At 39.3% G+C, this 23551-nt stretch overlaps 1 protein-coding gene across 2 annotated transcripts in view; it reads left to right on the top strand.

The window, feature by feature from the left end:
- Nucleotides 1-23551, top strand: part of LOC124798026 (coiled-coil and C2 domain-containing protein 1-like) — a 131463-nt gene that overhangs the window by 77441 nt on the left and 30471 nt on the right. For both annotated transcript variants that reach the window (XM_047261236.1, XM_047261238.1), the window contains exons 10-13: nucleotides 970-1166; nucleotides 3389-3520; nucleotides 6374-6549; nucleotides 6629-6749. In XM_047261236.1, the coding sequence (XP_047117192.1) occupies nucleotides 970-1166; nucleotides 3389-3520; nucleotides 6374-6549; nucleotides 6629-6749 (626 nt within the window). The remainder of the gene's footprint in view (nucleotides 1-969; nucleotides 1167-3388; nucleotides 3521-6373; nucleotides 6550-6628; nucleotides 6750-23551) is intronic.

The following is a 23551-nucleotide window of genomic DNA, read 5'->3' as shown; positions in this document are numbered from 1 at the left end:
CTAAGCTGAAAAGTATGCTGGCCATCCTACTGCATGTAGAGTTCTATTAACAGGTGCTTCGTGGTTTTTATTTCAGGTATGTCAACATCGCTTTTTGACACATAACAAATGAAAAAATTTCGATACACGTATTTGGCACTGAAACAAATGGGGCAAGCGCTTATCAGGATTTTCCGCAATGTTGCGCATCCAAAAAAGTTTTTTCCAAGGGCAAAAGACCAAAGGTTGGGCTATGCATATAGGGCAGGTGAAATAGAAACATTTATTGAATTGTGAATCCATGCACTTCCACACAGTGCTTACATCACAGATTCAATATTATTGTTTCCAAATGCAAACACAACTGTTGTTTAGAATCCCATGAGAAGTTTTCTTCTTACATAGCACTTTGGTACAGTCTACACCTCTGTATATTGCGATGCTTCCAGTAAGTGATTTATGATGACTCATTGTTCCACTGATTAGATCAGCCTTTTTCAAATTAATATGTATCAGTTCACATATCTTTAAAAGAAATCTCTTTGAGCAATATGCAGCTGTTCTAGCATTTCAGAATAAAATCACTTGTCATTTCAACATTTAGGAGTGTCGTGTTAGTCTTCCTATTATGCAAGCCTGTTTATTATCAGACTGCTGACTCAGCGTTGAATCTTTTATCCCATTCATCAGTGAAAAATGAATACTTGTAACATTAATTACAATTATACATTTTCTCATTAGTGAACCAGATGAAAAGTAGGTAAATTAATAAACAAAGAGCTCATTGCACATGAAGCTATTTTTGTTTCATTGGGATCTCCATTTCATGTAGTGAGATACTATGAATTGCTTTCATTCTGGATCTATATTAACAGTGTATTTGCCTCTATAGCTATTTCGGAATCATGTAAAAGAATACTGTGGATATTTGCATAATTACTTGCTATTTTTTTCTTGCTGATACTAATTTATTATCTTGTTTTCCATCAGTGCGCAAATCACCACAGTCCCGGCAGGAGAAGCAATTAGCTCTGTTGTTGGCAAGGCAGAAGGAATTTAAAGAGGCTGCTTTGCAGGCAAAACGGAAGGGGGAAATTAATCAGGCAAAGGAGTATCTACGATTGGCTAAAGGCTTTGAGCCACTTATTGAAGCCACAAATTGTGGATTGCCTGTGGATATGGACTCTGTAAGTCAAAAGAATGTATTTTCTGAGGTTTCTTTTCTTTTTAGTTTCGCACTAAATATTTAATAAAATGATGTGTATGCAGAAAAGTCATGAAACTAAGATACAAATTGAGAGAGCTGCTGTAAAACAAAAAATGAGTGTGTGAGTTTTCAAAGTAAACTTCATTTCATTAGCTCAGCCTTCTTTGAATGAATACATATCTATTCACATTGCTTGTGAAACATAAACATATTTTTTGTGCATTTTAGGGTTTTAGCCATTTCAATTATTTTACTTGTGCTTCTGGCACATAATGAAGAAGATTCCGGTATCAACAGGAAATGAGGTTTAAAATAATAAAGTATAACAATAAAAAATGAGCATACATGAATCTGAATTTCACCTGGTCATTCTTCAAAACCCAAGCCACCTTCCTGGATGTTGACCTTCATCTTGTTGAAGCTCACATCCACACCTCTGTCCACATCAAACCCACAAACAAACAACAGTACCTTCACTTTGATAGCTGCCATCCATTCCACATCAAACACTCCCTTCCCTACAGCCTAGGTATTCGTGGCAAACGTGTCTGCTCCAGTGACGAATCCCTCAACAATTACACCAATAACCTGACCAGTGCTTTCCTCTCCCACAACTATCCTGCAGACCTTGTCCACAAACAAATCTCCCAAGCAATACATTCCTCCCCACCCAACAACAATGTTCCTACCCCCAGACCACACAGAAGCATCCCCCTTGTCACCCAATATTATCCTGGCTTCGAATACATCAACAAATTACTCTGCCAGGGATATGACTTTCTCAAGTCAAGCCCTGAAATGAGATCATCCCTTGACAATATTCTCCCCACACCACTCAGAGTTGCCTTTCGTCGCCCCCCTAACCTCCGTAACATCCTTGTCAAACCCTACAATATTCCCAGACCACCTTCTGTACCCAGCAGTTCCTACCCCTGTAACTGACCCCACTGCAAAACCTGCCCCATGCATCTCCCCACAACCACCTAATCCAGTGCCGCTACTGGTAAAACATACATAATTCAAGGCAGGGCCACATGTGAAACAACACGTCATTTCTCAGTTGACATGCCTGCACTGCACAGCCTTTTACATTGGTATGACGACAACTAAACTGGCTGAGAGCATGAACGGGCACAGACGAACTGTCTGCCTAGGAGATGTCCAATACCCATTAGTGGAGCAAGCCCTCCAGCATAATTCTAGGGACCTAGGAACCTGCTACACCATATGTGCCATTTGGCTTCTCCCACCCAACATCAGCCCCTCAGAACTGTGGAGATGGGAACTTGCACTCCAACACATCCTTTCATACCGCCATCCCTCTGGACTGAACCTACAGTAACCAACCTCACTCTCATTTAATCTTCAGTCTTCTCCTCATTCCCTTTCGTCTTTAGCCATTCACGCATCTTTTCATCCTACATAGTTGTGTTTATCTTTATACTATATACCTCTTTACTTCTGTACGCATCCTCTTTGGTTTGAAGCTGGCACAGTACTTGCTGTAGAATATCTTTGGCTTCCCTCTGACACCCATGCCTCCATCTTTGCTACCCTCCCTGTTTACCTTTCCCCTGTTCCTTCATAACCAGGGTTGTGAGTAACTGAATCCACTTTCCCTTCTTCCCCTATTTTCCCCTCTCTCCTCCCTGACGATGGAACCAGGTTCCGAAAGCTAGGATACGTAAATTTTCTGTTCTGTTTTGTGTATCTATTGGCTGTACTGAGCTGAGGTAAGTACTGGCCAGCCCCTTTATCTCTTTGTTAGTTCTTGAAACTGTGTTTTCTTATTTTTCTGATCCATACCAGTATTCGCAGTAAGGTATGCCAAATATCACAAAATGTGTGTTATAAGTGTAAATATTTTACTTCAAATAGCTGCTTCTTTCTATCCTCTTGTGGAAAATTCAGATTGCTCCCATTGTAGCCTCCAGTTAATGCAATTTCTATGCAAGAAGAAACTTGGCATTTTACATAGCAACTGCATCTTCACATATTGGCCATGTGTTCGCTAAGGTGGGCTTAGCCACATTCTTTTCTGCTGCCTTTTGTATCTTGTCATTCTTTTCCTCACTGCACAGTCAGCTGTGATTTTATGTTTTAAACAATGTGTTCTTTCCGTTATCCTATTTCTGCTGTCTTCGTTCTCAGTTTTTGTTACTTTTACTTTTATTAATCAGAATTACTTTCTTTAAATTGTAGGTCCCTGTGCCACCAGCTACTAAAATTGTATTGGAATCTGATTTTGATATTGTCAATGCTGATGACTGCATACCTGGAAGTGATTTAGATATATTTGATAAACTGGAAGAAGACTTATTGAAACAAGCAAAGGTTGGTATGGAAAGAACATTTTCAATGTTATGTTTGTTTTGGCAGTTAATTTTGGCTCTCAGTTAAGAGTGTACACGTGTTCTCATTGAGGTAGAGTTGTTAGGGGCCACTAAAGACATATATACTAACCAATGACAGGTTAGCAGTAACTGTCATGAATAATTTTCATTCTTATTTTGACAACATTGCCTATTTTCAGAATCAAATTTTCATTCTGCAGTGGAGTGTGCACTGATGTGAAACTTCCTAGCAGAATAAAACTGTGTGCCTGACTAGGACTTTAACCTGCAATATTGGCATTTTGTGAGCAAATGCTCTACGAACTATTCAGTTGTGAAAAGCTTAATACTTCCAATAAAAAGCCTACCAATGGTCAGTTGTCTTCTGTCCACTGGTGGGCGTGTTACTGGAAGTTCTGGAGTCCAGTTGATTTAGGCCCCGCGCATTAGGCTTTGTTGGTTGCACATACTGGCATAACATGCTTAGTAAGTTGTACTGTTTCCATTTGAAGAGTCCATTGGTCTTTGCCATTGTGGTTCATACATTGATGGCAGATTACTCTTGGGGCTTGAAGGTAACACATTCTTGTAGTAAAACTGGTGGTATGTTCTGAGTAAATAATGTTTCAGTTTTCATTATTCAGGTACTTAATGTCTAGCAGCTGTCCCACTGTCCTCAAAGGATTACCAGAGACTATGTTTGAAAAAGTCTTACATCTAAATATGGGTCCAACATTTTGAAAAAATATGGCATAAAGAGATGAAACAGTAATCACTATCATAGAAAATAGTAGTTTCTGTTCGAAACTTCCTGTGCCGGACCAAGACTTGAACTTGCCACCCTTGCCTTACGTAACCAAGCCCTCTACTGACTGAGCTATCCAAGTGTGACTCATGACCTGCCCTCACAGCTTTACTTCTGCCAGCACCTTCTCTCCTACCTTTCAAACTTCTTGGAAGCTCTTCTGCATTCCTTGTGGGCCTGGCACTCCTGGGGTAAAGGATACTGAGGAGAATTGGCTTAACCACAGCATAGAGGATTGTTTAGAATGGATTTTCCCACTGCAGAGGAAAGCGTGTTGACTTGAAACTTCCTGGCATATTAAAATTGTGTGCCTGACTGGGACTTCAACCCTGGACCTTGGCATTTTGCGGGCAGATGCTGTACCAACTATTCATTTGTGAAAAGTAAAATAATAAACATAAATTACAGGCAGGTCGAGTTCAGTTGTGGACATGGGCAGAAATGGACTTGAAAGGATTGGAGAGGATAGAGAGAAAGAGTAATGAAGGGAGGAGAGGGGTATGGGGATGACTGGCGGAGAAATGGAAATAGCACAAGGAGATGTGGGCATTTTTTTGACTTACTGATAGAGAGAATCAGCCATGTACATTCAATTTTTAGAGAGAGAAGTCAAGATGTTGACAGAATGAAGTGCTTCTACTTTTTGTTAAATTCAGTGTGGCATTGAATTTGCATGCTAACTTGTTCCAGATGCAGACAGTAACAGTGAAAGAGTAGTTTGCGAATGTTTTTATTTTATAGATGGTTACGACTAGGGTATAAGATGGGACCTCATGTAGCAATTGTGATAATGTGACATGTATTGGTAGTTAGGCAGAAAGCCTAGTTGCACAAGTTAACTTTTCACATCCTATGGAAATATGTTCAGAGACTTGTAGAGGACACAGATCAGTCTTCTAATACTTGGCAACAGTATTTTCTGCCCAGTTGAGGTGCTCAGCAAAAGCTGCACTGAAGCTCTTCACCATTTTCTTGTGCACTAATGGGGTACCATCAAGAAAATGGAAGGTAGTTGTTGGCAGAATTCAGGACTAACTAGTTTCTGCATACTGAAATTGCTTGGGGGTTCTGTGAATTTAAGTCAAGTCCAATGTGTTTATACAGTACTTCAACCCTCTGACAGATTTTTTAATAGAATCAGAGGATTGACAATATCTAAATAAACTATTAAAATAAATGATTTAATTGGAAAACTCACTTCCTTAATTAAATATACGCTTCATAGTTATAAGGTTGTCAGCTCCTGTGGAGAACTTCTCAGTTTAAAAAATAATAATACTTTATTTTGAAAACTGTAAGGAGCGTTCAAATGAAAATCTATGAAACTTCGTAACAACCAACAGATTTGAAATTTGCATTTGCCACTTTGGGTTAACGTAATGAGACATGTAGGGACGCAAGTATAGTGCACATGTCACCCCCCTGGCATCCGAGGTCTACTTGTAAAGTTCCTTGAGCATGGAAAACGATAAACAGTGAGGTGTAGTGAGACACATTCCGTTGCCTATGCAGCTCCATCAAGAGCAGTTAGCCTGGGTTGCTCACAGAGGGAGTGATTCTAGTCATCATATCACACATTCACATCTGTTCCAGATCACATAAAGTGTAATGGCCAAGGTCAGGTGGGGGCAGCTTGAGCAGTGGAGGACAGGCTTCTGTCACAGCCACAGGAATTCTGGGAACAGGGAATCTTTTGGCTTTTGAAACAATGCTCAGGCCTTCTGCGATTACTTAAAAAAACACTTTAATTATACCCACAATGTTGTTTCATATCTTTTCCTTTGAATGCTCCTTATATGTATTGGCTGCTTTTCTGATAAATCATACATCTGTGAGAGTGTTGGAGAGATGTGCAAACAAAGCTATTAATTACCTAATCTCTGCTGCTAAATTACTTATGAAAATCTGGTGAATATTGAACAAAAAATATTGTAGATGGTAAACCTTATTATCGTAGTGAAATACCCACATTTTTAAAATAAATGTTCATTTCCGTATGAAACCAGAAAATTATTGACAAATTGTAAATAAAATGTCTTATTTTTTTAGATGTGTCTGACTACCAGAGACCATTTCAAAGCTATAGGTGACATAGCAAGTGCTAATAGATTTGAGCAGTTGGCAGTTCACTCCAAAAAGGATCTAGATGCTGTGCGTTATGCACATAAACGGAATGAGTCGATTCCCAAATTTCATTATGAAAATAAAACCTTTTCCATTGTGCAGTAAGTTCAAATTGTATTCCAATACTAATGAATGTGCACATCTTACGGCACACTAATAATTGTGTTTCTGTTTTCATAGATGCTGTACAGATCTTGGAGACAATGACTTGGAGTTAACAATTGTCCAAGGCATCAACTACAATGTTACAAATCCAAAAGATGTTGATACATATGTCAGATTTGAATTTCCTTATCCAAATGTGAGTAATCATGTAACTTTAACATTTTCATTGAGTTTGTAACCATACAGAATAACTATAAATATTCTGTCAGACAAAAAAGGGGGGGGGGGGCAATGGAAACTCCAGGTAGGACTATCAACAATGTAGGAAAAGACAGATTGCTACTTACCATGAAGAAGTCATGTCAAGTTGCAAACAGGCGTAACTAAAAGACCAGAATGCCAGTTCAGGCTTGAGATGCTGGAGTTGGCAGTCGTGTGTGCGTGAGGTGCGCTTGCTTGTGTGTGTATGGTGTGTGCCACGCTTTTACTGATGAAGGCTGTGACCGAAAGCTTGATGTAAGTGTCTTTTAATTGTGCCTGTCACCAAATAAAAAAAGGATATGAATAATAAGAATAATAAATACAGAAATATTGCCCCCACCCAGATAAACCCAAATGGTATGCACACACATAGGTGAGAGAGCGCACTCATGCATACATGCACGCGTACACACACATTTTTAATTTTTTTTTTTAGGGACAATTGATAACATTAGTTCTAATCTCCAATTCCTGATATAAATTTGGCAAAAAAAAAACCAGTTTGCTGTATGTTCTCAGAGGTTGGCAACTAGAGCAAACAGTGGGATGCAAGTTAATAAAACATCATGTGGTTTAAACAGTGTGCATTTTATAATATTCAAATAAAGTGAACACAGCAGAATAAAAACACAACACATTATGGGCCTACAACTAAAAACAATCTGATACGAGTGACATAAAATATTGCAAATCAACAAAGAAACATTGAAAAGAAGAATGAAACACTTAAAAATGAAACACTTAAAAATGAAACACTTAAAAATGAAACACTTAAAAATGAAACACTTAAAAATGAAACACTTAAAAATGAAACACTTAAAAATGAAACACTTAAAAATGAAACACTTAATAATGAAGAATTTTGTGATACCCAAGTGCTCAAGGACAGTGCAAGATTGGTGTGTGACTGTGGGTGAAACGAATCACTTGAAAAATGTGACAGAGAAGGCCAAAAGAAGAAATGGTGGCAACAGGACAGTAAGGCAAAACATTGTATGAGGAGGACAGCTGACAAAAAGGTAAAGCCACATGGGTTGTGTCGTGAGACATCCAAGGTTATGTGCGATAAACTTAAAGCAGTACACAGGGGAGAAGCTTTCCAAAGAACTTACCAGCTGCTTCAAGAATTTTATAGTCTCAAGTACAATAAAACTAGAGACCTGGCTAGTAATAAGTGCTCTACAGAACATAACATTTGAACTGAAACACTTCCAGTCAGAAAAGATGTTGGACACTATCTTCCCACCCCAAATATTTCCTGTTTTGCCAGATGAATGCAAATGCTTTTCTCCAGCATTGGATCCATCACCATATAGTGAGAAAACTACATAAAAGAGACGTACGACTGAAATGTAATAAGCTAGAAGGTAGTACTGCTTTTGGTGTTTATTTTAACAAAAGTAAATGAAAGGATTGAATCTTTAACAACTGGTGGACATGGATATTTTGCGAGAGAATGCAAGAAGCTTAAGAAGAGAGAACACTGTTCTGTATGCAAGAAAAATTGTCACAGAGCAGAGGAGTGTTACTTGAGAAATAAAAATAAAATTCAAGAATGTAAACTGAGATCTGTCAAACCCTGTCCTAACTGCAAAATGACAAACCATAGACAAGAAAATGTTGTTTTAAGAATATCCCTCCCTCCCTCCCTCCCTCTCTCTCTCTCTCTCTCTCTCTCTCTCTCTCTCTCTCTCTCTCTCTCTCTCTCTCTCGCTCTCTCTCTATCTATCTATCTAATTATTTAGTCAATTCCAATTCCCTGTGACCCCTTGAATTAAAGGATGCCAATTTCTTCTGTCCTACTTGTGTCCCAAAGACTTTAGGGATTGGAACCCATTACTTCTGTGATGCCATCAGTCCATCTCATCCTTTGCTGCCCTCTTCTCCTTGTACTTTCAATCTTCCGCAGCATTAATATCTCTTTTCCAGCAAATTGTTTCTTCTCGTGATGTGCCCAAAGTAGGCCAGTTTTTATTTCAACATCAGACACTCCAAGGAGAAATCTGGCTTTATTTGTTGTGATACCAACCTATTTGTTTTCTTAGCATTCCATGGAACAGTAAGGAGTTGCTTCCAATTCAAAGGAGACTACTCTGTGACATTCTGCCTTTCTTATCGTCCAGATCTCTCATTCATACACCACAAATGGAAAGACATAGTCCTTGCTATATCTTTGTTGTTAAAGTTACGTCTCTACTTCTTAGACCATTGTGAAGTTTGGACATTGTCTTCCTACCAAGTAAGAAATGTCTCTTGATTTCATGACTGCAGTTACATCACCAGAAATTTGGGAATTGATGTAGTTCAACATAAAAAAAACTTACATTGTTTCTCCACCAACGTGACATGAAGCGATAGGCATCTTTGCCATAATTTTTGTTTTGTTTACAGTAAGCTTTAGTCCAGGCTGTGCAGTTTTTTGCATCACCTTCAGTGAGGGGTTCATGAACACTTCTTCTCCCTCTGCCATCAGGATGGTATTATCTGCATATCTAAGAAATTTACATTTATCCCAGCTATTTTAATTCTGATTTCTTCTTCATCTAACCCAGCATTGCTCACAGTACGCTCGGCATAAATTTTGAAGAAATAAAGTGACACTGTACAACCTTGCTGCACACTCATTCTGAACCTTGACCCGATTAGTTGTTCCATATAGGGTTCTCATCTTAGCTTAGTTATGAGGTAAATAAGATGATATGGTACTCCAGTGCTTTTTGGTACTTCCAATAATTTAATGTGGAGGACACAGTCAAAGGCTGTAGTGTGGTCAATATTGAAGAAAACAAGAAAGAATACACAGCAGTTATTGAAAATGTTTACAACAAAGGAAAAAGTTCAGAATAAACTAACGAGCAAGAGCAGTGTGATGCAAAGCCATACATCCCACCACCCATGAGGCACTTTTGGTGCTTGCATTTCAGGAATATGTCTTCACGATGTATGGCAGACCCTCTACGTGGTAAATGTGGACACCCATAAGAAGAGCCCCTGTGTTCTGCCACGTGTGTTCGTTAATTGTAACAACTGTCAATCTCCACATTTACCAGATTGCCCAGCTTATAACAAGGGAAAGAAAAGATACAAGAGTATAAGTCCCTTGATCATTTATCTTACACTGAGACTCATCAGAAAGATGGCTGACTTCATGCTGTGTCAAAGACTTGTACTTTTTTGTGTCTGTTATGTCCTTTACCCTCTTCCTTCTTCCTTACCCCAGTCCTGTCCCCCTCTGCTCTTCCACTACCCTGCAGTTCCCATGCCCTCCCCTCCGGGTGTCACTCCCCCTTCCCGTCTAAAGAAGTGTTCTTTGGCGCCTGCCAGTGATGGGCTCCCTCCTGGGATCAGTCCTCCTTGCATCTCTCAGGCCAGAGGACTGCTACCACAACTTGGCCACAGGGCATGAAATCTGTGCATCTAAAGTTTGCCCGGTCTCTTTTGGTTCCAGACCTCTCAGAAGCCTGCTCTCCCTCCAGACCTTAAGTCTGAGAAGGACCCGTTGTCCCTTGACAGTTATCAGCCAATCAGCCTGACCAATGTCCCCTGCAAGTTACTAGAATGGATGGTAGCTCATCGGTTCAATTGGTTGCTTGAATCGTGGGCCTATTATATCCTTATCAATGCGGGTTTAGGGAGGAATGGTCTCCAATCAATCATCTGCTTCGATTGGAAACCACAGTTCGACAAGGGTTTTCTCAGCACTGCCATATTGTCGCAGTTTTGTTTTATACCAATAGGCCTATGTCACAGATTGATGCAATCACATCCTCCTTATGCTCCATGAGTGACTGCAGCGTCCAAGTAGACCCACATGGCAACTGTGGTTGTTCAGAGTCTGGGTTGGCATTGTTCTCAGCTTTCTGTAGATCCAGGAGATTGACATTCTACAGGGCTCTGTATTAAGTGCCTGCTTTTTCTCATCACTATTAATGGACTTGTGACCTCTGCCGTAGGATTGATCGCCTCTGGCTCTGTATGTGGATGACTTGTGTATTTGTGCAATTTCCCACTCAGTGGCCACTGCAGAATGACAATGCGGTTTTCAGTTTTCTCTTCGTAAGTAGAGCGTGGTACATTTCTGTCATCATATTGCAGTCCATTCTGATTGGGAGCTCTGCTTCGACACCAAACACGTAACCATGGCCCCCCAGTTCGTTTCTTGGGCCTTCTTTTTGACAACAAGCTTACTTGGTTGCCCCATATCCGTCATCTAGAGGTTGGCTTTTTTCGTAAATTCCATGTCCTTTACTTCCTGGCCAACACATCTTGGGGCACAGATTGTTCGACTCTCTCCACCTTTACCTGACATTTATTCTGTCCTGTCTCGATTAAGTTTTTCAAGTTTGTGGATCAGCTGCCCCTTCCACACACACTCGGTTCACCATTATGGTATCCATTTACAGGGTGTCTACGACCCGGGACAACTGGGAAATCTGGGAGAAACCCGGGAATTTTTTCATCCGGGAGAAAACCGGGAAAAACCCGGGAATTTTTCATTGTTTTAGCTTTCAGTTAAATTTTTGTAATTTTGACTGCAGAATTGATTCTCTAGCAAAGAATGTTATTGTGTCCTGCTACTGGAGAATGATACTGCAGCAAGAAAATATAAACGAGAGGGAAAAAATAAAACTTTAGTGGCAAAGGAAATGTGCAATTTACAACAACAAAACACCGTGCACGCACAAGCGTCTGCAAATATCAAAAATATGTCAAAGGCCGTAGGGCGCAGACTGTAATCCTTCCTAACAATAAACAGCTTGCTATGAGCATGACATCACAACTGTTCACGTTAGGTTCGTTTGACCAATTGCAGGCGGTCTGTTGCGCATGCGCATTTGACTCGCGTATAAGCAGTACGTTCTCCCGCTACTTGAAGTTTGGCTGTTAGCTGTATCGTAGTAGCAGCAAGCAGCCGGATGCAAACGAGAAAAATTTTTCTCCCGCGCCCTAGCTGCCAGATTCACGCTTGCACAGAGTTGTAGTGGGGAGGGGTTAATCTCCACGTGACCCATGTTTACATTAAGTGATTTCGCTGCTTCTCTTCGTGTACAGCACCCATGTCAAATGAAAACAAAACGGATTTCTATGGCCGGAAGCCATCAAGTGAATTAAAATACATTCACATAATTACGGAGGGCAAAAATATATTATTTATTTCAGTTTTCTGATTTTATTTTATTTCCAAGTTTGTAGCAGTCAAGCATTAATCGCCTTGCAGAACAGTGAAGTTAATTTTGCAAGTTTGCTAAAGAAATTTGGCTTTATTAATCTTTCCGCTGAGACAGTCATTTTATTTGAAACGAAGTGTTTCATTCTACAGTATTGCCTAGTTCCAACTGTTCGCTAAATTTCAAGTGCACGTTATCCTCTTCTGCCATATATGGCATTATGCCATAATAAAGAACCAAAAATGAGATTGCAGATTACTGGTACTCCAAGAAAATTTACATCCCAAAAACCACACTGAAAAGCTTAATATCAGATGGGACCTACTTCATTGTGAATCTGGAAAAAGCCAATTTGCACTCAAGCCGAATTATGCATTTTAGTATAGTTTACGAAATTCCGATGCTCTTTGGAGTACCCTCTGATGCCGTTTCTTTTATGGTGTAATGTTAGCTCTGTTAGTGCTTCATACACACGAACATGCGGGCTTCCTACACCAATACAGTTGCACACGCACAATAATGCCTGTTTTTCTGGCGCTTTCTGGCAACTGGTAAATCGAACCTATTTCTAACAGTCTCCGGATAGTATTGCGAGCGGTGGTTAGAAAAGCGTTACTTTCAAAGTAAATTTCTTTTTACGCAAGATGAATTATGTTACGTGTGAGAAAGTGGGATGGATTTATCACAGAGCGTTCGAAACTGAACAGTTTGAGGACCAGCCACTTACAAGAATTTCGAGCCGAGACATTTATGTCAGAACTTTAAATTTACTGGCACAGAGACTTACCAAACAAAAGCGCTGGCAGGTCGATAGACACACAAACAAACACAGACATACACACAAAATTCTAGCTTTAGCAACCAATGGTTGCTTCATCAGGAAAGAGGGAAAGACAAAAGGATGTGGGTTTTAAGGGAGAGGGTAAGGAGTCATTCCAATCCCGGGAGCGGAAAGACTTATCTTAGGGGGAAAAAAGGACGGGTATATACTCGCGCGCGCACACACACACGCACACACACACACACACACACACACACACACACACACACACACACACACACACAGACACAGACACAAGCATGTGAAAACTTAGCTTCTGTTGTAGCGTGTTAATCTTAGAGACCAAAATTATATGTGAAAGCTTAGCTTTTCTTGTAGATATACGGTACTGTGTACATTAATGTAAACCGTTAACTTTTCCTCTTACGTGTTCGCGCTATGTAACCAGTGATCTTGCTATTGGCTGACTATAACACTTGTCCTATGCTCTGAATAGCTGCTGTCATCGGCTGCCGAGATCTCGTGGCTTGAGATATGACTCGCTTACAAAAGGACATCGCAACCTCGGTTTCAACGCTCCGGAAACTAACGCGCTGTGTTTGGTGCAGTTCGAATTTATACTTTCGGAATACGAAAATATGCAGCGTATATGTTGCTGCAAATCAAATGTCTTTCCAAAACTTCTCTCTTTTTTTTTTTTTTTAAGTCTCTTCAAAACTTCTCTGCCCCGTCCTTGGAAGTTCTGCGCGATTGTATAAAACGTTAACCATTCAAAGGATTGATAAGTTTTACATTTCTGAGGGAAAATCTACCGAAACCCTACTGTCACTTAGCACAGAAAAAGTGTATTTTCGCCCGGGAAAAAGCCTGTTTCTTAAACGGGATATCCGGGAGAAATCCGGAAATAATCCGGGAATTTTTTTTCCTCGTCCCTGTATACACCGTGATTTAGTCACTGGTGCCTTTTGCACTAGCCCTGTAAATAGTCTCCTGGTTGGTGCCGGGATCTGGCCCATTTCAATTTGGCGGTCCCAGCTCCTGGTTTCCCATGTCATCACTGTCTGCTCTTCCCCTGCTCCCCCCTCATATTCTATTCTTTTCATGATATTGCTCTGTTGGCCACTTTCTGTCTGCCATCAGGTGGGTTTACTGGTTGGGCTCCCCCTCTCTTCTCTCCACTGTAACTTCCACCTCCCCTCCTTATCCTCTTCCCCACGTGCTTTCCCGACAACACCCCCTAGGTAAGTTCGTGGTCCCTGGATTTGTATGGGTCTCCTCCAGGGTTCAAAAGCCTCCCTTGCTCCAATGGTTTTCCATTATTTGTTCCAACCCTCTTACAGGAGTTTCAGGATGCCATTGTTTTTTACACCAATGGCTTTAAATACACTGATCATGTGGGATATGCCTTCACATCTTCTGTTGGCCCAGAACACCACTCTTGCCTGCCATGTGTGGGGTGTTCATTGCAGAAGTAATGGCAATCTATCAGACCCTCTGTTTCATTAAATAAAATTGATTTTACTATGTTTTGTGAACTTGTGTCCAAATGAATGTTTACCACCAAAACGTCAAACTGATGAGGCACACCGAATATGTAAAAGAAGCATCCACTGAATCTTTACAGAAACATGTTTGCAGTTTGGAAAATGAGAGCATGCTACGTCACTACTAGACTCAGTGTCACTGATGGACCTACACTGGACACTTTAATGAAAATAAGACTAAAATTAATATAAACAATTTCTTTTTTAAAAGAAAGTTTCTCCTTGTATTATCAAAATGTAAATGATCAGTAAATGATGTAAGTTTAGAATATGTGTAACGTTAACTTTTCAGACAGATACCTTGCCTCAATAAAAGTTTGTAATTTAGTTTAGTCAGAATAAATAAATTTTTCTCAAGGTACCTCTTAAAAAGAGGGAGGGGGTCGTCTTATATTCAGGGGCATCTTATACTTCAGTAAATGGGGTAGTTTTTTTGCAAAAGCCACTATAATGACGCATGAAGTATCAAGGAGTCTTTCCTTGCTTGATTTTAAGTAGCAATTCTTAGATTTCAATGTGTTAAGAGTTAATGACGTTTATCAAGTTTTGAAGTTTTTGGGTCAGATACTAAACAAGCTCATCGACTTCCTTCATTAATGTGTCCAGTGTAGGTCCATCAGTGACACTGAGTGTAGTAGTGACGTAGCATGCTCTCATTTTCCAAACTGCTAACATGTTTCTGTAAAGATTCAGTGGATGATTCTTTTACATATTCAGTGTGCCTCGTCAGTTTGACATTTTGGTGGTAAACATTCGTTTGGACATAAGTTCACAAAACATAGTAAAACCAATTTTATTAGGATATTTTCTTTGAAAGCTAAGTACACATCTTCCATTTATGCAAAATTAATCTTTTTGTCTTACACACTCTTTTGTCTTTTTGTGAAGGAACAAATAGAAAATTTCTTTTATTAGCAGAAACAGGGCTTACATGATGGTCATACTAGAAGCAGTCTGGACATGTATTTCCACAGCATTATTTGTTCTGTTTTCCACCTTGTAGCTTCCTTTAAACAAAATATTATCTTCTATTAGTAGTACCTTTGGTTTCTCTGCCATGTATTCAGTATTGTTAAAAATAAGGTTGGTGTAAGGTAAGTATTTGCTGTATTTCTTTAGCACAACTTCTGCTAAATTTCTCCTGAAGTTTTGCGTTAAACTATATTACATCTCTGCATCAGCACTACCGTGTCCTTCAGACACCTTTCCCGCTGGAACGTGTAGCACTTCTGTTGCTGTTTCCTGGAATTTTAATGCTAAGCGACGAGACTTTGATCAGATGTATTCTGTTCCTTTGATAACTTCAAATGGTGAAATTTCAAGTAATTCACAACTTTTGTCAAGCTTTCTTATGGGTTGTAAAGGGATCTGGTGTGTGTTCTGCATATTCAACTTTACATTTATCCATCTCTGGCAAGTTGTATAATGTACACTATAAAATGGCTTAATGGCATGTTACACAAAGCATAGTATGTGGCATAAGTTCTGGACTTTTGTATTTCCTTGCCATGGTTAAAGAAACAACTTTCACACATTTCTCAGCAGTTTTTTTTCATACTTCTTAACTGTCACAGAAAATTCTTTGTCTAACTTCAAAAGCTCCTAGAGGAGCGTTTGATGAGAGGAACAAACACTTAATATTTTCTTGGGTACTTCTTAGCTCCAGTAATTCAACATTGGATTCGACATGTATATTAAAACACACTTTGCTGCCGCCGCCACTGATATGTTAGAGAACACTTAAGATTTAAATCTGACATAGAAATCTTCATGTAGCATGCTGAAAGTTAGAACAATTACAAAACTGTCACACTTCCATTACCCGGTAAAACTCATGTATTTCTTTTAGATAATTTACTAGATAGAAGAATTTCTGAGAGAAGCAGACAGATGTGTAGAAAGCACAAAGTCAAAAGACTAAACTCCAGAGATAAAAACAAACAAACACACACACACACACACACACACACACACACACACACACACACACACACTCAACTCGTATTGTCTGTGAGTGCTAATGATCATCTGAATTTTTTGTTCTTTTTTCACTTATTGGTATTTAGCCACTTCAAGTAACAATCAATACAGCTTTATTGAAAATGTATGAAATCTAGCGAGAAAGGAAAAACACTGTTCTTATTTTTTTATGTTGGAAAGTATTATAACAGGCATTATGTGAAACAAAAGTTAAGATTGAGATTTTCACTCTGCAGCGGAGTGTGCACTGATATGAAACTTCCTGGCAGATTAAGACTGTGTGCCAGATCGAGATTCGAATTTGGGACCTTTGCCTTTCACGGGGGTTCATGAGCTTCTGTGATGTTTGGAAGGTAGGAGACAAGGTACTGGTAGAATTGAAGCTGTGAGGACGGGTCATTAGTCGTGTTTGGGTAGCTGAGATGGTAGAGCACTTGCCTGCAAAAGGCAGAGTTCCCGAGTTCAAGTCTCGGTCCAGCACACAGTTTTAATCTGCCAGGAAGTATCAGAAAAGGTAAGATAGTGAAACTTGTGATTTTGATTAAAGAATTTTCTGAAATTTGCAAGAAAAGAAAAGATCTTTAGAAATGACTTTCATTACAGATTTGTGTATATTTGTATGCATAATTCCAATGTTTTATAATTTTATATCATAGTTGATCCTTTTATCTTCCAAACTGCACCAAATTGAACAAATTTGATTCGTAAATAAAAAAGGTAATGTGGTTACAAACTTATAAGTCACCTACTATCTCAATGCCTGTTTGTGAAACTGACGTAAATTTCAAAATGACCTGCTAACTGTAGTTCTGATCAGTCCCTCTTCTGTTATGTATTTTCTTACACCAAATGTTCACAAACATTTGTCAATAGGGCAACGGCCTCTGGGTGATACCAATGTGAAATACTGTAGGCCTTACATGTGTTTTGCAATCAGCACAGTGTTTATGTTTATTGATTTGTTTTTCCGTGTAGTTTGTGACTGTTGCCAATCTGTGGATGCATTTTTAAATGTCGTTATTTGTATGTGTGGGGTGGGGAGGGACGGAGGGGTGGAGTAAATTAGTGAATACATCTTATATGCTCAGCAGAGTGTGAAAAAAAAAGAGGGGGGGTCTTTAATGTTAGGGAAAACTGGGCAATGGGAGTAGTGGATGGGAAAATATGTATGGGTGTGGTCATACATCTAAATTTGATATTATGTTAAGTGGTCCATTATTTTAAAAAGTGTGTGGTTTGCCAGATTGGTCTGACCATTTATTCTTTTCTGTCAATGTTTTCTTAATGTGGTTGTTTTTTCATAGGGAGAGAGGGTGTTATTTGTTGTTGTTTGTCTGTATAATTTTGTTGGTGTAAGGGTCCTGCAAACCAAGCAGTAACATTGACCAGTTCTATGCAGGTATAAGTTCTGTTCATGATAAGATAAATTTTACAACAGAAAAAGAGTGAAACAGGCATTTAAATCTCTAGGTCAGTACCATAAAGATTCAGAACAACCACCAGACATTTGACATATACCAAAAACCAACAACATGTATAATACACCAGACATCAAATCATGCAAACCCTCATAAATAATCAGCACTTAGATACATGTTCCACAGACTAAACACAGTACTATTAGACAGAGGAAACTACCAGAAAGAAGTGAATACCATAGTACAAATAGTAAGTACAAAGAAAACTTAATAGTAAAGCTGAACAATCAAATTAAGAAACATAAAAGAACAAATGCTCAGCTATCGCCAACACAAGGACAGAATCCCTCACAAACAACCAGACAAGACACAATGTGTGAAAGAAAAAGAAAACAAAAAAGGTATAAAATGACATAAATTCCAAATACACACACACACACACACACACACACACACACACACACACACACACACAGAGAGAGAGAGAGAGAGAGAGAGAGAGAGAGAGAGAGAGAGAGAGAGAGAGAGCATCCAATATTTCAGAAACCAAGGCATAAAAATAACCTAGCAGTCCAACAATTCAGTTTAAATGTAATTTCCAAAAGAAAAAGAAAATCAGATCTGTATGAGAAATCAGGAATATCAAACTGAACTGTAATACATGTGGTGGAAGATACATAGGTCAAACCAGGAGAACATTTGACACCAGACATAAAGAGCATAGAAGTACAGGACAAATCTTCAACTTCTGCAGAACACTTGCACCAAAGCCAACATAAAATTACCACCAGAGACATAGACAAGAACACATAAGGGTAAACAACAACAACAATAACACATGATACCTTCTCACTGTAAAAAAAACTACCACATTCAGAAAACCTTAACAGAAAAGAGTAAATGATCAGACCAACCTGTCAAACCACACACTTTTTAAACTAACAGACCACTTAACATAATATTAATTATAGAAACATGACCACAACCCCTACATGTCACCCACTCACTACTATCCCCATTCAGTTCTCGCACATCATACTTTCTGTATCACAAGTGATTCTGTTTACACACAAGACTTAAGAGAAAGGACGAGTAAAAGTGCAAAAACATTCAGATTTATTTAAAACAAACATTACATTTTAAGTGGGATTTTGGAAAGTTGGTAAAATACAGTTTTTACTACATGTTTTCAAAGATTGACAACTAGAGCAGAAAACAGAATGCAAGTTGTCTGTGGTGAAATAAGGGTTCTCTGTATCTGTGGCCTGTATGTATAAAGAAGATAATAAAAAGAATCATGTTGTTCATTTGTTGTTTACAAAACATACAGGGTGTTTACATATAATAATATAAAATGTAATAACTTGAGAAATAATTAAGATATTTATTGATAGTATCTTTCTACAAGTATGGTAAGCCACCTTTTTGAATGCACTTCATGATGCACAACATTAGTGACATGAAAGACATCTGATCTGTACTCCATTTCTCTACAAGACTTTTTCTGTAGCCAATGGTAGTGCAGCATACTCCAGTGAAGTGACCACAGTGACCTCTGGGGCATTGTTTGTAACTTTTCCTTTTCATTGTGTTGAGGGGAGAAATTGTTTACATCCGAACAAGCTAAGGAACTGACATCAAAATGCTGTAGACAAGCATTCACAGAGTATGTCAATTACATCAATCATCGAATACAAATCGATTTGACAAGAAAGTAGCTGAGGCCAGCTAGGAATGAAATATTAGCGGCAGCTTTTGACCTGGAACAAATCCTGCCATTCAGCCCCGCACCACAGCAACTGAGTGATAACTCCTCCACCAAAAGGATAGCCAGTAAAGTCCAGCATTTCTACACACTGTGTAAATTCTTTGGTCTATGCCTTATAGTCAACAACACATTGGTTCTCACTCATCGCTGTATAGTGCACCTGTTTCACCTCATTTGCTTGTTTGTACTGCTGGTTCTTTGTAATTTGAAATAAAAATGAATGCTTATGAATGTGAAGTATGCCCATAGCAGCTGAATGAAATCATATATGCTGTTAGAAATCATGCATTGTAATGTGAAATACTTTCAAAATTAAAATATTAAATTGCACACTACAAACAGTACATCTACGTTAGGTTGGAAGGTAATAATTTTGTGGTTCTATTTAAATAAAAGAATTATTGTAATGAGATGGGATGAGGCAGACCTCACTGAAAAGGAATCAGTCCAGACACAGAAATTTTCAGCAGCTACAAGCTAAAGTGTCTTCGTCAATCTCGTAAAATAAGTTAGAAAATACAGTTAACTTTTATTTTATGGTATATGAATGAAATAAAGTAGCAAGGAAAAATACAAATTATCATAGCAGCTAAGTGATTAAACCATAAGCATGAATGTGGACATATGCTTAATGACAAACTTTGTCACTATTTGTGTTATTGTTTAACGCTCTTCTTATGAGCCACATTTCATATACTCACCACCATCAAAGTGTTATTTTACACTCAGTGAGAGATACAGAGATGTGAAAAAATGAGTTTACTTCCCCAATTGATGTTTCAAGCTTATTAGTATTTGGCTCATCGAATTTCTGTACACTATTTCTGTACACAATGTAAAACATAAATTTAAAAGAATGCTCAGGAGCTACAGCTTTGCTTCATGCCTTCTATCACTGGTGCCAATTGTTACACTCTACAGTGTGTGGTGCAGAGTATATAAAGGGAATAGGCAAAATAATGCGAACACCTGTACTTGCTTCAGAATGATTTTTAATAAGAGGTTGGACGGCCATTTGCCCATAATAAAGCTGTGATTCTTCTTGGAATAGTGACTTATAATGATTGTATTGCCTCCAGTGGAATGTTACGCCAATCTTTGATCAGAACCTCTTCTAACTCCTGTAATGACAAGGGAGGCAGAAATCTGCTCTGTAGTCTGCACTCCAATACCACCCCCAAGGGTTCAACAACATCCGAGTCCAGGGACTGTGCTGGTCAGGGAAGATGATGCAGTTCAATTGCATGCTCCTAACACCACGATTGTACTGTCCTGGCTGTGTGAATGGGTGCTTTATCGTCCTGAAATATGGCATCATTGTTGGGGAACAGCGTTTGAGTCATGGGGTGCACCTCATCTCCTAAAATGTTAAATATTTTCAACATTTCGTGGCCCTGTCAGCAACTGTACAAATATTAATTGTAATAATCAACAGCCTCGGTTGCATCGTTTACCTAGAATTTACCTAGGTTTCAGTTGGGATAACCCAACCTTAACCCAACCTTCTTCAGAATAGCAGTAACTATCATTTGTCTGTTGTGGACATCGTCAAGCTAAAACTAAAAATCCATAAATTATCGTTAGACAGTAAAAACTTATCTGAAACTGCCTCGACCCCACTTCGCGAACATGATGCGGCAGCTTGTCCATGAATATTCATTTTATGGAGTTCTCGGTGGACAGTGTCGATAAATACTGGGTCTCAAAGATGGTTATTGAGTTCTGCAGTCACTTCAGCCGCCTTAGTTTTGTGTTGTTTTGACACAATTCGTGTTAGCATATGACAATCTCTGTCATTTAGTTCTGATTTGTTGTTGTCATTTGGTTTGTGGGACGCTCAACTGCACGTTCATCAGTGCCCGTACGAAGTCCGGAGTTTTACACAGTCCAATTTTTTTACACAACCCGATCTAGCCACTGTCATCAATGATGATGATGATGATGATGATGATGATGATGATGATGATGATGACAACACAAACACCCAGTCCCCGGGCAGAGAAGATCCCCAACCCGCCCGGGAATTGAACCCAGTACACCGTGGTCGAGAGGCAGCAACACTAGCCACTAGATCACGAGCTGCGGACAATTCTGATTTGCTGCCACTATTATGTTTACACGATGTTGTCTCTCCATGTTTTGTGTAGGCTGTCATGACTGTTGAAACAGTTGCTCTTGAAACATTCAATAAGTTCATTGTCTTGGTTACTGATGCTCCAGCTAATCGGGCCCCCCCAAACTGCCCTCTTTGGAACTCTGTTAGGTCTTTCATTGCACGTCGACCTTGGCCTCTGAATGCAAATACGAAGTGAGCACTGTTCGTAACCAACTGCATTGATGCCTAGTCCGTACTGAACACGCACAGTCTAGCACGACACATTCCTTACCCGTGTTGTTGACTGTCAAACACAACCATCCCATTACTACCACTATACCCATTTTTTTGCCTATCCCCTGTATGCGAGTAGTGCATGTAGTTGTTACAGCTGTATCATGTCAGGTTTGAACATGAAAGTCTTTAAAATGTACTATCACAAAAAAAATTCTCTGTGACCTCTCTGTCATAGCAGATGACTTGCATGGAAACTATATTTTCAGCACTTCACAAAATGCTTTCACCCCTACCTGCACTCCCATCATTGAAGGGCAGCTCCCCTCCCCATACATCCAGCAGTTAGTGTGGTGTGGTGGTTGCACTGGCTGCTGGGTGATGTAACAAGTTGCCAGGCAGTAAGAGCTCACTAGCCGGAAATGGCAGACATTTCCTTGGTTCTGACCAAGCATATCCTTCGGTCCTTAACAGTTGGGTCTGATTCAAGAGATTGAGAAGGTCCAAAGAAGAGCGGCAAGATTCATGACTGGTACATTAAGCCATCGTGAGAGCGTTACAAATCTCATAGAAAGTTTTAAGTGGGATACTCTTGCAGATAGACGGTGCACTAAACAGAAGGGGCTGCTCATTAAATTCCAAAATCCGATGGTCACTGAGAATGTAGAGCATATATTATTACCACCAACTTTCAAATCACGCAACGATCACCCTTCAAAGATAAGGGAAATAAGAGCTCGTACTGAGGCGTTCAGACCGTCGTTATTCCTTCGCGCAATCCGTGAGTGGAACATATATATGTAGGTGTACCATATTTACTCGAATTTAAGCCGCACTCGAATCTAAGCCGCCCCTGAAAAATGAGACTCGAAATCGAGGGAAAAAAATTTTCCCGAATCTAAGCCGCACCTGAAATCTGAGACTCAAAATTCAAGGGGAGAGAAAAGTTTTAGGCCACACCTCTAAATCGAAACAAAGTTGGTCCATTGTAATATGAGACACAGTTTAGGTCGAATGAATGACGATACAGCTATAGTAGTTTGGTTCGAGTCGTAAGCTTAGCAGTTAAGCTTTACCAGGTAGCCGTTGCTATGCGTCAGGCGCTTCGTCCGTATTTATACGGGTACCCTTCCTTTTTCACGTGCTTCGTCTGGTTTGAATTGATTGCTTATTTTTCTTTGATCTGATAAGTGCCGTTCTCTTTGTTGTAGGTGTTTACGTCACTCAAAGCTGAAAATGCATTACTGTACTGTGTCATGCATTGTTTGTTGCATTCTGATAATGAGTGTTTACTACCTGTCACCGCTCGCGGCATGGCTTGCTTTTGTGCGCGCTACCGCCGCTTACAATTTAAAAAAAAAAAAAAAGGGAGGAATCGTCTCATTAGCGAAACAATGGCAAGAGACTGCTTTCTTTGATAATGATCAACAAGAACCAAATAATAGACTGCGTATGATAGAAGATGTTCTGAAAGAGAGTTTAGCGAAAATTATTCTCCGTTTGAAAATCTTTGCAGATGCCTCTTTAGTACATTACATTCTGCACAGAAATTAGTCATCTTAGATTAGAAATCTAATCAATTGCCGTGCTTCATTTCTGACTGTATCACTATTCGGCATAAGAATAATACGAATATAAACATGACATGATATGTATATTCTTCCACGTTTGCTGTTGTCTCACTCTAGTTTCGTAGTTTATTAGGCAGCCGGGATTTAAATGAGATAGCAGCAAACACGAAAGAATACA

This window comes from Schistocerca piceifrons, chromosome 5 (genome assembly GCF_021461385.2).
Source record: "Schistocerca piceifrons isolate TAMUIC-IGC-003096 chromosome 5, iqSchPice1.1, whole genome shotgun sequence".
Taxonomy (NCBI): domain Eukaryota; kingdom Metazoa; phylum Arthropoda; class Insecta; order Orthoptera; family Acrididae; genus Schistocerca; species Schistocerca piceifrons.
The sequence above is the reverse complement of the archived record's forward strand: the minus strand, read 5'-3'. Positions and strand labels throughout refer to the sequence as shown.